The sequence below is a fragment of the Schistocerca nitens genome, chromosome 4 (assembly GCF_023898315.1).
Source record: "Schistocerca nitens isolate TAMUIC-IGC-003100 chromosome 4, iqSchNite1.1, whole genome shotgun sequence".
NCBI lineage: Eukaryota > Metazoa > Arthropoda > Insecta > Orthoptera > Acrididae > Schistocerca > Schistocerca nitens.
The window spans coordinates 869,656,196-869,671,739 of record NC_064617.1 but is presented as its reverse complement, the minus strand read 5'-3'; the positions used below and the strand labels follow the sequence as shown (position 1 = coordinate 869,671,739).

General features: G+C 44.3%; 1 protein-coding gene across 1 annotated transcript in view; it reads right to left on the bottom strand.

Annotated features, from left to right (window-relative positions):
• Positions 1 to 565: 565 nt before the first annotated feature.
• LOC126252626 (UDP-glucosyltransferase 2-like) overlaps positions 566 to 15,544 on the bottom strand; it is a 33,187-nt gene continuing 18,208 nt past the window's right edge. Inside the window, exon 3 of the mRNA XM_049953526.1 lies at positions 566 to 631. Coding sequence (XP_049809483.1) covers positions 566 to 631 — 66 coding nt within the window. The remainder of the gene's footprint in view (positions 632 to 15,544) is intronic.

Here is a 15,544-nt window from a genome sequence, read left to right as displayed (position 1 = left end):
ACTGACAGATCCGGCACAAAGTGTTCTCTGCTCATAGTATTACAGTCAAGTCACCACACACGCACACAGGAGAAATGGAAACACCATACTTGACAACATTACTGAAGGATGAGACAACTTTTGTGCAGGAAATGAGTGTTTTGGGAATTTTTTTTGAAATTATTTTGAAGAAATACTTGTTAGTAGGTATAACTCGAGAATCAACATTGGAACTTTCATGAGTGAATGCATGCTGTGTTGTGCTCCAAAAAAATATCTAATGAAAACAAGTTAATGATATTCTAGATAGCAAAAAGAAAAAAAAATCCCACTCAGAAGATAAATAATCGCAGTTTTCTACACTGAGATGAAGGTTGCATGCAATTGTAAATTATTTAAATGACATGCACATACATATCAGTTATGGCATGGAAGAGTTTGCAGTGGGTTTGTCGAGGAAGAGTAATAACGAAATAGCAGCAAGCAGACAAGGCAGTTCAACATGACTGACCGACTATGGCGGCATAAGTCTTTGCAGCACAACACATCAATGGTTCACCACCAGTGTAGCAGCTGCTCACCACAGCTACTCAACACGACGCACCAGCGTTGTCTGTGCAGCTGATGGCAGCGCACCTGTGATTACAGGAGTCTGTACAACAAAAAGTACAGCAGATGGTTAAATCCACTAGAATTAAAAACAATTCTTTGGAAGATACTGTATATCACAAAGGAAATACAGAAATTGTGGAGTGCCTTCAAAGCTGCAAAAATAGAATTTAGAACTAATCAGACTAATAATAATGTTAGTGTACCTCATGAGTATTTTTTGAGGGTGTTCAAATGGGAAGCAGTATAAATTTTTCTAAACAGGTTCCAAAGTTCATACCAGAAGAGGAGGTGCATCCACTACATCTTTCAAGGTTATCCTCCAGATCTTTGTCTAAAAAGTGGAGGACTCCAGAAAGATAGATTTTACACTCACTTATTTGACTGGTGATTCAACAGATTGGATGAACGCCCATTCTGAAGATTTCAAGTCCTGAGATGATTTGTGCGAAAGGTTTGAGAGCAAATAATTGTCTCCCATCACAGAAGAAAAGTTAATGCTTGAATTACTTGATCCAAAGCATTATAATAGTTCCTGGAGTAGTTATAAGAAGTACATAAAGGTGTTTGAAATATTTCATGATCTATGGGACTTAATGACCGTCATTTGGCACTGTGAAACATTATCAGTTTATTGATGGGGATAGTTCAGTAATTTTATAACTGTGGGCATGATATGGTGTTTTCCAACTTCTTTATTAAATTTATATAATGAGTTGCTTTTCACTATAATGGGTGCTCGAACTGTTTGATCAGTTCATCATAATAACTTATGTTGATCAACAGTTTAGTGAGAGATTAATGGAAGAATAAGCTAGTCTATTAAAACTTAATTGTCAGTAATTGGGTATGTGATTTTTGTAACAGCACCGACACTCAATCTAGTAGGTATTAGAATTCTGACTAGCCTACACTCATCATATGAGTACACCTGACGTAAACAAACCAAACGTGATCATTGGTCAGAAGCTGTAGTACACGTACACTGGTGGTGTTATGCTCTTGGAAGTAGGTACTACTTATGTATTAGATATATTATTGCTAAGTTACATTAAATGAAGTTATGAAGTTAAGTTATTCAATTGTATTAACAGCCATCAACGTTTTTCTTAATCACACTTTATTTATGTAGTTTTTATTTAAAAAATTGTGTACGGTCACAGCTTCAGTAGCATTGCACACTGATTGTCTCACTCTTAGTATGCAGTATAAAAATGGCTGTAGTGGAATACACATGTGGGACACTGTTAAAAAGTACCACGAAATAGGTTGTTCTTAACGTTTGTCATAAATTTACAGAGATAATCGGTTTTGAAGTTTTCCGAGTGATATTAATATTAGATACAGTTGTGTCACAAATGTACATAGGTGTATAGCAGGACTGGTAGCACAACAGCTTGAAAAACACATTGCAGTACACGGCTTGCTGCTTCAAGTCCCTCCTGAGAAAATTTTTTTTCTCGTTGAATTTGAAACACCTACATCTCATAATTGTAAAATTCAGCATCATTTTTTATGAATAATGCACATGTTCTTGTTTTAATTACATATTGCACGTGAAATTCCTGTTTTCATGTCCAATGTGAGAAAACTTAACAATTTAATTTTTAAGGGAAAAATGAAAAACTAAATACTCTTTATTTGGCCTATGTCCATTGTTTTATACCACAGATGTACTGCCTGACACTGTGCATGTTGGCAATGTAGTCCCTGCATGCTTCACCAGCCAATGCTCTTCTCTCCACGCACTAATACCTTGCTATCCCTTCCCCATCCCTGCCCCCTCCAGATTGCTGCTTCCATTCTACGCAAAAGCTACATTTCGGTCCAAGCTGCTGATGTGGTAGTCAAATGCATGAGGTGTGTTTAATCATGTGAATGAATGAGTATGTGTTTTCCTTTTCTGAAGAAGGCTTTGCCCAAAATGTATAGTGTAACTATCTTTTTGTTGTGCCTGTCTGCAACACAAAATGTTATCTTCATGGTGAGTAACAATCTGTCTTTTCGTTATAGCATTGGGCTGTTATCTAGCAGATCAAAATATGCTGCTGGGAAACAAAAATAGCAGCATTGACAAAAATTCAACCAAATACCTACCACACAAAAGCCACGTCCATAGGCAGTGGCTTAAAGTTTGTTGAACTATTGAGCGTTTTGGATTCTTGTAAGACTCATCTGAAAAATTTCCAAAAATTTCCTGTAAGTTGATGTATTGTCTTTAAAACACAGAAAATGGGTGTCAAGCCCATTTTAAAATCCCAGTGTCTATTATGCAATATATCTCTGTTACAAGTTCACACCTTGAAATCAGCCAGAAGATATTTAGTTCAAAATGACATTTTGAACATCCTAAACAGTCATTGACCCACGACTACTTGTGAGTTAACGCATTCAGTCATTCAGTAGGCTTCTCGTAAATAAGTGCTTGCCATAATTTCTTGTAATCTGCATGAAAGACATCATGCAGAGTTTGTGTTTGACATGAAATGTTCAGATGCAAACATCTCCTTAAATAAACCACTCACAAAGCTGAAACTTTCAAAAAATACTGAACACTGTAGTTACCTTTTGTTAACGACACAAGAACCAATCAAACATATGAATTTCTTTATTTTGGTACAGATTTGATCGTCACGTGTAACATAGGTGTTTACCAGAAGCCGGCTCCCAAGCGACTATCTCGACTCTTAGAGCTGCAGCATGAAGCCCTACTCAAACGCATGAGAAAATGCTGAACTCCTATTGGCTAGTATGCTAAGCAACCAATCAGATCATCTCAAGCACTTCTATACTCATGATATTTCTAATGTCAGTCATTCAGATTACCACTAGTAATTTAGACTGAAAATCACATAATTATGAAACTAAATAAAATTTAATGAAAACGAAACGCATTTTCTTTCCACAAAATAAATTACTAATAAATTTTACAATCAACTCCTCTTCTGGCTGCCTTTTACAAAATTGAGCTCACTCAGGCATATACTATGTGATTAAAAGTATCCGGACACCCCAAAAACATATGTTTTTCATATTAGGTGCATTGTGGTGCCACCTACTGGCAGGTACTCAATACCAGCAACCTCAGTAGTCATTAGACATTGTGAGAGAGTGAAATGGGGTGCTTCATGGAACTCCCGGACTTCGAACTTGGTCAGGTGATTGAGTGTCACTTGTGTCATACATCTGTACCTGAGATTTTCACACTCCTAAACATACCTAGGTCCACTGTTTCAGGATCCATTGCAAGTACCACGACAGTTAGGCAGGAGGTGAGAAAACTTTGATTTCATGGTCGAGCGGCTGCTCATAAGCCACACCGGTAAATGCCAAACGATGCCTCGCTTGGTGTAAGGAGCATAAACATGGACGATTGAACAGTGGAAAAACATTGTGTAGAGTGACAAATCACGGTACACAGTATGGTGATCCAATGGCAAGGTGTGGGTATGGCGAATGCCCGGTGAACGTCACCTGCCAGTGTGTGTAGTGCCAACAGTAAAATTCGGAGGTGGTGGTGTTATGGTGTGGTTGTGTTTTTCATGGAGGGGGCTTGCACCCCTTGTTGTTTTGAGTGGCACTAACACAGCACAGGCCTACATTGATATTTTAAGCACCTTATTGCTTCCAACCATTGAAGAGCAATTTGGGGATGGTGATTGTATTATTCAATACAACTGAGTACCTGTTCATAATTCATGACCTGTGGCAGAGTGGTTATATGACAATAACATCCCCGTAATTGACTGAACTGCACAGAGTCCTGACCTGAATCCTATAGAACACCTTTGGGATGTTTTGGAATGCTGCCTTCATCCCAGGCCTCATCGACGGACATCGATACCTTTCCTCAGTGCTGCACTCCATGAAGAATGGGCTGCCATTCCCCAAGAAACCTTCCAGCACCTGACTGAACATATGCCTGAGAGAGTGGAAGCTGTCGTCAAGGCCAGGGGTGTGTCAATATCATATTGAATTTCAGCATTACCATGAACTTGGAAGTCATTTTCAGCCAGGTGTCTGAATACTTTTGATCACATAGTGTACGTCACAAATTCCCCAATTGCACAATAACTTTCTCATGCTTAACTTTACATTGTTTTAATATAGTATCACAATCTCACTTTACATATGTAGTCTATTCAGTCTCTGTTTCTCCAAAACACTAACACAACCAAAGCATGATGAAATAGTAATTTTCCAAACTACCTTTTATTCAGTCAGAAATCTGTGGCAATGAAACTAAAGAAAATTTCAGAAAATTAGATTATTTGAACCTATCCTCTTAGTTGTAGTTTCAATTGATAGCATAGATGGATACCTTACAGTGCCTAACTCAGTTTAACAATTCCAGCACAGTTATTATGTGTTTTAGGTAAAACTTTATATCTCCGAAAGTATGCAAGTTATTGCTTTGAAATTTTAACGGTATGTTTGTTATCCATAGAATTTGGCATACTAAATATGGAAAAGATCAATTAATATTTAATAGTGCTACTTCAGGTTCATTCTAGTACTCAGTTCACTCAGCCCAGTAGCCAGCGTCAGCTGTGCCAGCGTGAGAACCAACAACTGTGTACCTTCCTGCTCCACGGAAAGCTGTGCTTTAAATACAAGGTGACAACCCATAACAATCTGCTGTGTTACACTCGGTTCTTTTTTTGTGGCAATGGAATATAACACATTTCAAAATTAGTAATGAATATTCTTTAACATTTGGGCTCCCCTCCTTTCAAATACCTGTCATTTATGTGATACCTCGAGGACATTCACTGAAATGACACTATTACACTTTTGATATACCTTAGATTAGGTACACTGTTCATTCCTTAGCCTCATCATGAGGAGATTCCCCAAGCGTAAGAAACATGTCACAAGAACAGATAAGTGTAATACATATAATTTACAACAGAACTGAAAGTTAATGTTTCTTCCACACATACAGTGATGTGGCACAAATCAAAAAAGTTTTTCTTCATTTACACATTAGTTAAGGAGAGACCAGAACCATTTAAGTGTGTATCACTTGGGTATCATGGGGATGTCAACCTCGTCCCGTCTGTCCCCAGATCGGTCTGCCACTGTGGTTGCCCCGGTTGCTGCCCGCAGTGGGGCTGAGCCCTCGCCTGTGGTTGATTGGAAGGTCATTCCAAGGCGTGGCAGGCAGCTAAAGACATCCCCGGAGGCTGATCAGAAAGCCTCCCCGGTGCGTCTGACAAACAGGTTTCAGGTACTGTCTCTGGCTGAGCCAGATGCAGCTGCCTGCCCTGTTTCAGAGGATGATTCTCAGTCTTCAAGGTCCGGGCAATTGCAGAGGGTGGGCATATTGGTAGTTGGGAGCTCCAATGTTAGGCGTGTAATGGGGCCCCTTAGGGATATGGCGGCTAAGGAGGGGAAGAAATCCAGTGTGCACTCCGTGTGCATTCCGGGTGGAGTCATTCCTGATGTGGAAAGGGTCCTTCCGGATGCCATGAAGAGCACAGGGTGCAGCCAGCTGCAGGTGGTGGCACATGTCGGCACTAATGACGTGTGTCGCTTTGGATCTGAGGAAATTCTCTCTGGATTCCAGTGGCTATCTGATTTGGTGAAGGCTGCCGGTCTTGCTTATGAGATGAAGGCAGAGCTCGCCATCTGCAGCATCGTTGACAGAACCGACTGCAGACCTTTGGTGCAGAGCCGGGTGGAGGGTCTGAATCAGATGCTCAGACAGTTTTGCGACCGTGTTGGCTGCAGATTCCTTGCCTTGCGCTGTAGGGTGGTGGGGTTTCGGGTTCCGCTGAATAGGTCAGGAGTTCACTACACTCAGCTGGCGGCTACACGGGTAGCGGAGGCTGTGTGGCGTGGACTGGGTGGTTTTTTTAGGTTAGAAGGCCTCGGGAAAGTACGGTGTGGGCTGCAATCTCAAAGGGTGCATGGCAAATACACGACGTGCTTGGATCAAGGAACAGTCGGAATTGTAGTTGTAAATTGTTGTAGTTGTGCTGGGAAAGTCCCTGAGCTTCAAGCGCTAATAGAAAGCACAGAAACTGAAATCGTTATAGGTACAGAAAGCTGGCTAAAGCCTGAAATAAGTTCTGCAGAAATTTTTATGAAGTCTGAGACGATGTTCAGGAAAGATAGATTAGGCAGAATTGGTGGTGGAGTGTTTGTGTCTGTCAGTAGTGGTTTATCTTGTAGTGAAGTCGAAGTAGATACTCCGTGTGAATTGGTATGGGTGGAAGTTATACTTAACAGCCGAACTAAGTTAATAATTGGCTCCTTCTACCGACCCCCAGACTCCGATGATATAATTGCTGAACAGTTCAGAGAAAATTTGAGTCTCATAACAAATAAATACCCCACTCATACGGTTATAGTTGGTGGAGACTTCAACCTTCCCTCGACATGTTGGCAAAAATACTTGTTCAAAACCTGTGGTAGGCAGAAAACATCTTCCGAGATTGTCCTAAATGCTTTCTCCGAAAATTATTTCGAGCAGTTAGTCCACGAACCCACGCGAATTGTAAATGGTTGCGAAAACACACGTGACCTTTTAGCCAAAAACAATCCAGAGCTGATAGAGAGCATCATGACTGATACAGGGATTAGTGAGCACAAGGTTGTTGTAGCTAGGCTCAATACCGTTTCTTCCAAATCCACCAGAAACAAACGCAAAATAATTTTATTTAGAAAAGCGGATAAAGTGTCACTAGAAGCCTTCCTAAGAGACAATCTCCATTCCTTCCTAACTGACTATGCAAATGTAGATGAGATGTGGCTCAAATTCAAAGATATAGTAGCAACAGCAATTGAGAGATTCATACCTCACAAATTGGTAAGAGATGGAACTGATCCCCCGTGGTACACAAAACAGGTCCGAACGCTGTTGCAGAGGCAACGGAAAAAGCATGGGAAGTTCAGAAGAACGCGAAATCCCAAAGATTGGCTAAAATTTACAGACGCACGAAATATGGCACAGACTTCAATGCGAGATGCCTTTAATAGGTTCCACAATGAAACATTGTCTTGAAATTTGGTAGAAAACCCCAAGAAATTCTGGTCGTATGTAAAGTACACAAGCGGCAAGACGCAGTCAATACCTTCGCTGCGCAGTGCCGATGGTACTGTTACCGACGACTGTGCCGCTAAAGCGGAGTTATTGAATGCAGTTTTCCGAAATTCCTTCACCAGGGAAGACAAATGGAATATTCCAGAATTTGAAACATGAACAGCTGCTAGCATGAGTTTCTTAGAAGTAGATACCTTAGGGGTTGCGAAGCAACTCAAATCGCTTGATACGGGCAAGTCTTCAGGTCAGGATTGTGTACCGATTAGGTTCCTTTCAGATTACGCTGATACAATAGCTCCCTACTTAGCAATCATATACAACCGCTCGCTCACCAATAGATCTGTACCTACAGATTGGAAAATTGCGCAGGTCGCACCAGTGTTTAAAAAGGGTAGTAGGAGTAATCCATCAAACTACAGACCTATATCATTGACGTCGGTTTGTAGTAGAGTTTTAGAGCACATACTGTATTCGAACATTATGAATCACCTCGAAGGGAACGATCTATTGATACGTAATCAGCATGGTTTCAGAAAATATCATTCTTGTGCAACGCAGCTAGCTCTTTATTCGCACGAAGTAATGGCCGCTATCTACAGGGGATCTCAGGTTGATTCCGTATTTCTAGATTTCCGGAAAGCTTTTGACACCGTTCCTCACAAGCGACTTCTAATCAAGCTGCGGGCCTATGGGGTATCATCTCAGTTGTGCAACTGGATTCGTGATTTCCTGTCAGAAAGGTCGCAGTTCATAGTAATAGACGGCAAATCATCGAGTAAAACTGAAGTGATATCAGGTGTTCCCCAGGGAAGCGTCCTGGGACCTCTGCTGTTCCTGGTCTATATAAATGACCTGGGTGACAATCTAAGCAGTTCTCTTAGGTTGTTCGCAGATGATGCTGTAATTTACTGTGTAGTAAGGTCATCCGAACCGTGGTGTCACCGCCAGACACCACACTTGCTACGTGGTAGCCTTTAAATCGGCCGCGGTCCGTTAGTATACGTCGGACCCGCGTGTCGCCACTATCAGTGATTGCAGAGCGAGCGCCGCCACACGGCAGGTCTAGAGAGACTTCCTAGCACTCGCCCCAGTTGTACAACCGACTTTGCTAGCGATGGATCACTGACAAAATACGTTCTCATTTGCCGATACGATAGTTAGCACAGCCTTCAGCTACGTCATTTGCTACGACCTAGCAAGGCGCCATTATCAGTTGCTATTGATATTGTGAAGAATGTACAGACAAGAGCTACGTTCAACATTGATGGATTAAAGTCAAGTATTCCACCATCTGCGTCCGTTTTTCTGGGTTCTGATTTCCTTGTCCTGTTCCAGACCTCACACCAGCCTGCATGAGCTTAAACGCGTGCCTTTCGGCTTCCTCCAAACTCTGTGGGTTGGCTCTCCTGCCAATCCACAACATTTTGGCGACGAGGTTTTCTGCGTTCTTAACTATACTGCCCTGATTTACTTGTGTAATGGCTTCGCCACAATCTCCGGATGTATTGTCCGACTTTTATCGCTTACAGAATCAGCAGACGCAGGCCTTACTGGATGCCCTTGGACAGCTCGTCCAGGGTCAAAGTGCAATGCAAAACGATGCGGCAGCCGCCGCTTCACCGCTAACGCAGCCACAACACGCTGTTGCACCAACTTTTCGTCCTTTTGATGCTGCACTGGAAATCTGGATGGAGTGGTCACGCCAATTTGGATTCTTTCTTGCCGCCTACAGAATTCAAGGTAATGAGCGGCAGCCTTATCTCCTTTCCTCCGTAGGGGTGCACATGTACCGTGTGATAGTCAAATTATTTCCCCGATGCGATGTAGCAACTCTGTCCTACAACGAAATTTTGTCTGCATTAGATGCATATTTCCAAGAATCAGTCAATGTAGTTGCCAAACGGTATACCTTCTTTCGTACAAAATGTGCGGCAGGTCAAACTAATAGGGAGTGGGTTGCAACCATGCAAGGCCTTACTAGGGATTGTGCTTTTGAGTGTCAATGTGGACTTCCTTATTTAGATACTATGGTCCGTGATGCAATTGCACAGAACGTTTCTGATGTTCGTATACGGGAACAGATTTTGAAACTAGTCAATCCCTCCCTTCAACAAGTGATGGACATATTGGATCAGCAGGACACACTTGACTTTGCTCAGGAATCACTTGAAACTTCACCAGCCGTGTGTCATGTTAACCGGCCCGCCGGGCGCACTGCATGGAACCGTAAACAGCCCTCGCTCCCATCCGCGCAGCTGCCACCAGGCTCTCAGTCACGTGTGCCGCACAGGCAAGCAAATGCAGTGCTCAAATCATGTCCGCGGTGTGCTACTAGACATTCGCGTGAGAATTGCCCGTCACGTCAGGTTATTTGCTTTTTCTGTGATAAAAAAGGATATGTTCATAGTGTTTGCCAGAAAAAGCTCAGAACGGACACTCACAACCATTCCAGGCCCTTTGCTTCGCGCCGGAATCAGAATCGAACCAAGGATACTCCGGCTCGTGAAACTTCGCCCATGGAAATTCATGTAGTTCATTCCACTCCGCCCAGTGCCACTCTCTCTAACAGTGACTGTGTTCGTCCCACAAATAGTGTGCGTCGACATCGACGGATATCCCATCAAGTCGCAAGTGATTCTGTACCAGTGTCAGTTCACGTTGCACGAGACAGTCGCTCTTGTCGTCAACGGGACAATAAACTTTTTGTCGACTTGGACATTAACGGCAAAGTGATACCATTCCAGCTCGATACCGGAGCTGCAGTTTCACTGATCAATCAAGACACGTACAAACAGCTGGGCACACCTCCGTTGCGTGCCGCGAATGTTAAGTTAAATAGCTATTCAGGACAAGCTATCCCCATGTTAGGACAGTGCAGCCTTCTTGCAACGTACAAAGGACAAACAAAACTTGTGTCATTTTACGTCCTTCGTTCTTCTTCTGCAGTGAACTTGTTTGGTTTCGATTTATTTCAGTTGTTTAACTTGTCTATAGTCAATCAGGTCCTATCAGTGAACCAGACTGCCCCTTCAGACAGTGTTTCTCGTCTATGTGAAGAATTTGCAGACATTTTTGCACCGGGCCTTGGTTGCGCTAAGAACTATAAAGCACATTTGGAACTGCAAGTCACCGCGCAACCGAAATTTTTCAGAGCACGCAATGTTCCCCACGCATTGCGTGATGAGGTCGCAAAAACTTTGCACGATTTGGAATCACAAGGACGTGATTGAACATGTGCAGCATTCTCTCTGGGCATCACCCTTAGTAATTTTGCCAAAACCTTCCGGAAAATTGAGACTTTGTATGGACTTCAAGGCAACAGTGAATCCACAACTAGTGACTGCAACTTTTCCTTTACCCCGCCCGGAAGATCTTTTTGGCAAACTGTGCCCGGGTAAATATTTTTCGAAGTTGGACCTAGCAGATGCGTACTTGCAAATACCGGTGGACGAAGACTCCCAGCGCGTTTTGGTGGTTAACATGCATCTTGGTTTGTATAGATTCAAACAACTGCCATTTGGGTGTGCGTCCGCCCCTGCATTGTTTCAGCAATATCTGCAAACTGTTTGTGCGTCAGTCCCTACTGCAGCAAACTATCTGGACGATATTGTGGTCTCCGGAAAGGCGGAAGAAGAACATTTAGCCAATCTCAGAACATTATTTCAGGTCTTGCGACAAAATGGTCTTCGCTTGCGGAAGGACAAATGTGTGTTTTTTGCTCGTGACTTACCCTACCTGTGACATGTACTCAATGCCCAAGGCATACATCCTAGTCCCGAGCACCTCCGTGCCATACAAGACTTGCCTTCGCCACAGAATTTGAAGCAGCTACAGAGTGTGCTGAGAAAAATCAATTATTATCATCGCTATGTGCGCCATGCCTCTTCCCTTTCAGCTCCGCTTCATCGCTTATGCCGTAAAGGTGTTCCGTTCGTCTGGACGACAGAATGCGAACACGCATTTTGCCAGTTGAAATCGGCGTTGCTTTCCAATACTTGCCTTACGCCATTCGATCCCCAGAAACCCCTTTTGTTGATGGTGGATGCATTGGATTTCGGGATCAGTGCTGTGCTTGCACACACAGATGGATCGCACAATCGCCCTATTGCCTTTGCGTCCAAATTGCTCTCGTCTGCGCAAAGAACTTATTCATAGATCGAGAAAGAAGCATTGGCTCTCGTATTTGGTGTTACTAAGTTTCATGATTTCTTGTATAGTCGTCACTTTACCATCATCACAGATCACAAACCTTTGACATCGCTTTTTCATCCAACCAAGCCTGTACCTCCGCGTACAGCCCAGAAATTCATTCGCTGGTCTATTTTCCTCTCGCAGTACCGCTACGATATCTTGTATCGGTCCACTGCTAAGCATGGAAACGCCGATGCATTGTCCCGTTTGCCTGTTGCTGAGGATAGAGCACTTGATTCCTCCAAACTTGCTTGCAGGTTCATTGATGCGGAAACTGATGATGTGGTCGAATCATTTCCGATTGATTTTCGTCGTGTAGCTACAGCCACAGCTGCTGACCCTGTCCTTGCTACCGTTCTGCGTTTTGTTGCTACGCAATGGCCCTTGTCAAAGTCATGGAACGGGGATCCGTTGGTTCGCCGATTTTTTGCTCACAAAGAGAGACTTTTTGTACGACGTGGTGTTTTGCTGTTGCGTTCTGATAATGATCGGTCCAGGGTCGTGGTCCCACGTTCGTTACAGTCCTCTGTCTTACGGCTTCTCCACCAGGGACATTGGGGTATAGCGAGACGAAACAACTTGCTCGTCAGCACTGTACTTGGTTCGGAATCGATGCCGCGATTACGAATATGTGCTCTTCTTGCATGGCGTGTAACGAACAACAATCCGCCCCGCTGCGGAAATTCTTTGCATGGCCAAAAGCCACTTCCCCTTGGCAACGCTTACACATCGATTTTGCTGGTCCATTCTGGCTGGCTCTGAGCACTATGCGACTTAACTGCTGAGGTCATCAGTCGCCTAGAACTTAGAACTAATTAAACCTAACTAACCTAAGGACATCACACACATCCATGCCCGAGGCAGGATTCGAACCTGCTACCGTAGCGGTCGCCCGGTTTCAGACTGTAGTGCCCAGAACCGCATGGCCACTCCGGCCGGCTGTCCATTCTGGAATGCTCGATGGTTGGTTGTGGTAGATTCATTCAGTAATTTTCCTTTTGTTGTCCAGATGTCTTCCACGACGTCATCTGCCACCATCCAAGCGTTATCTGCTATCTTTTGCATTGAAGGTCTTCCGCAGACTATTGTTTCCGACAATGGCCCACAATTCATGTCCGCAGAATTTCAGTCATTCTGCAAGGCCAATGGTATTCAACATCTGACAGCCACGCCGTTTTCGCCTCAGTCAAACGGTGCCGCTGAACGATTGGTCAGGACTTTCAAGTCCCAGATGTTGAAGTTGAAAGAGTCACATTCTCGGGAGGACGCGTTGTTGCTCTTTTTGTCCTCGTATCGCTCTCAGCCCTGAGATGGTCGCTCGCCGGCTGAGTTGCTCCACGGTCGTCCTCATCGAACCTTGATGTCTTTGCTACATCCGCCGCATCAGGTTCCTGTGCAGTGGCAGACACCTGCTTTTGCTCCAGGCGACGTTGTCTACTACCGCCACTATCGAGGTTCACGGCGTTGGCTTGAAGGGTGCATTCTTCAGTGCCTCGGACGCGCTCTTTATCTGGTTTTGGGGGCCTCTTGTGAGGTGCGTCGGCATCTCAATCAGCTGCGCCTCTGTCGTCGCACGGGTTCTGCCGCTCCCCGTCTGCTTTCAGCGACGGGGCCGTCCGGTCAGCGCCCTGGGGACCCATCTACTGGCTCGCCTCAGCCCCAGCTGTTACCGACGCTGCCTTCCATTTTGCCCCATGGCGACGCGCCGCCGCCGCGGCTGCCTGTTCTCCCGCCGGCGACGCCCGCACTGGACGCTTCACTGCAGCCGCCGGGCGCCTCCCTGGGTCACGCGCCGCCGATTGCTTCCCGTGACCAGTTGTCCTCTGATATGGAACTCTTGCCCGCGCCGGACCATATGTCGTCTTCGCCCGTCGGGTGCCCCGGCCCGATGGAGGTCGAACCATCGGCCCCTCCTGTCTCTCTGCGGGCGCATACACTGCATGTTGGCATGCACCCTGGAGCAGGTTTTCAGGTATTTCCTAGCTCCCCTCAGACCGAATGGCAGGGTGCAGGTGGCACAGCCTCGCCTGTTGTTACGCTCCCCACCTCGTCGCATACGTCAACATGGGGTCCTCTCCATGGCGGGCGGAAGCCTTATAACACAACTGTACGCCGATTTGCGGGGGAGGAATGTGGTGTCACCACCAGACACCACACTTGCTAGGTGGTAGCCTTTAAATCGGCCAGGGTCCGTTAGTATACGTCGGACCCGCGTGTCGCCACTATCAGTGATTGCAGAGCGAGCACCGTCACACGGCAGGTCTAGAGAGACTTCCTAGCACTCGCCCCAGTTATACAACCGACTTTGCTAGCGATGGATCACTGACAAAATACGTTCTCATTTGCCGATACGATAGTTAGCATAGCCTTCAGCTACGTCATTTGCTACGACCTAGCAAGGCGCCATTATCAGTTGCTATTGATATTGTGAAGAATGTACAGACAAGAGCTACGTTCAACATTGATGGATTAAAGTCAAGTATTCCACCATCTGCGTCCGTTTTTCTGGGTTCTGATTGCCTTGTCCTGTTCCAGACCTCACGCCAGCCTGCGTGAGCTTAAACGCTTGCCTTTCGGCTTCCTCCAAACTCCATGGGTTGGCTCTCCTGCCAATCCACAACACGAAGACCAGTATCAGTTGCAAAGCGATTTAGAAAAGATTGCTGTATGGTGTGGCAGGTGGCAGTTGACGCTGAATAACGAAAAGTGTGAGGTGATCCACATGAGTTCCAAAAGAAATCCATTGGAATTCGATTACTCGATAAATAGTACAATTCTCAAGGCTGTCAATTCAACTAAGTACCCGGGTGTTAAAATTACGAACTACTTCAGTTGGAAAGACCACATAGATAATATTGTGGGGAAGGTAAGCCAAAGGTTGCGTTTCATTGGCAGGACACTTAAAAGATGCAACAAGTCCACTAAAGAGACAGCTTACACTACACTCGTTCATCCTCTGTTAGAATATTGCTGCGCGGTTTGGGATCCTTACCAGGTGGGATTGATGGAGGACATCGAAAGGGTGCAAAAAAGGGCAGCTCGTTTTGTATTATCACGTAATAGGGGAGAGAGTGTGGCAGATATGATACGCGAATTGGGATGGAAGTCATTAAAGCAAAGACGTTTTTCGTCGCGGCAAGATCTATTTACGAAATTTCAGTCACCAACTTTCTCTTCCGAATGCGAAAATATTTTGTTGAGCCCAACGTACATAGGTAGGAATGATCATCAAAATAAAATAAGAGAAATCAGAGCTCGAACAGAAAGGTTTAGATGTTTGTTTTTCCCGCGTGCTTTTTGGGAGTGGAATGGTAGAGAGATAGTATGATTGTGGTTCAATGAACCCTCTGCCAAGCACTTAAATGTGAATTGCAGAGTAGTCATGTAGATGTAGATGTATATACTAATGAGTATAAGATGACATCAAGGCTACTGCAGATGAGCATCATCAAAACATAACAGTTCATAAGGCCTACTTATGTAGATAACATTACTGTGCTGAAGTCAGCTACTGCATAGTACAGGAAGATTCCAGTTATCTGTCTGCAGATTATCAGTTTTGTGTATTATCCATGCACAATTTGGTGGTTTTACCAAAATTAAGTTTGAAGTATTATGTTAGTATTAGAATGTATATATTTTCATTTAAAATACACTATGATTGAAGTGCTTCACATTTCACCACCAAAAGATGATGGGGGCTCCAGTCCCGCTATG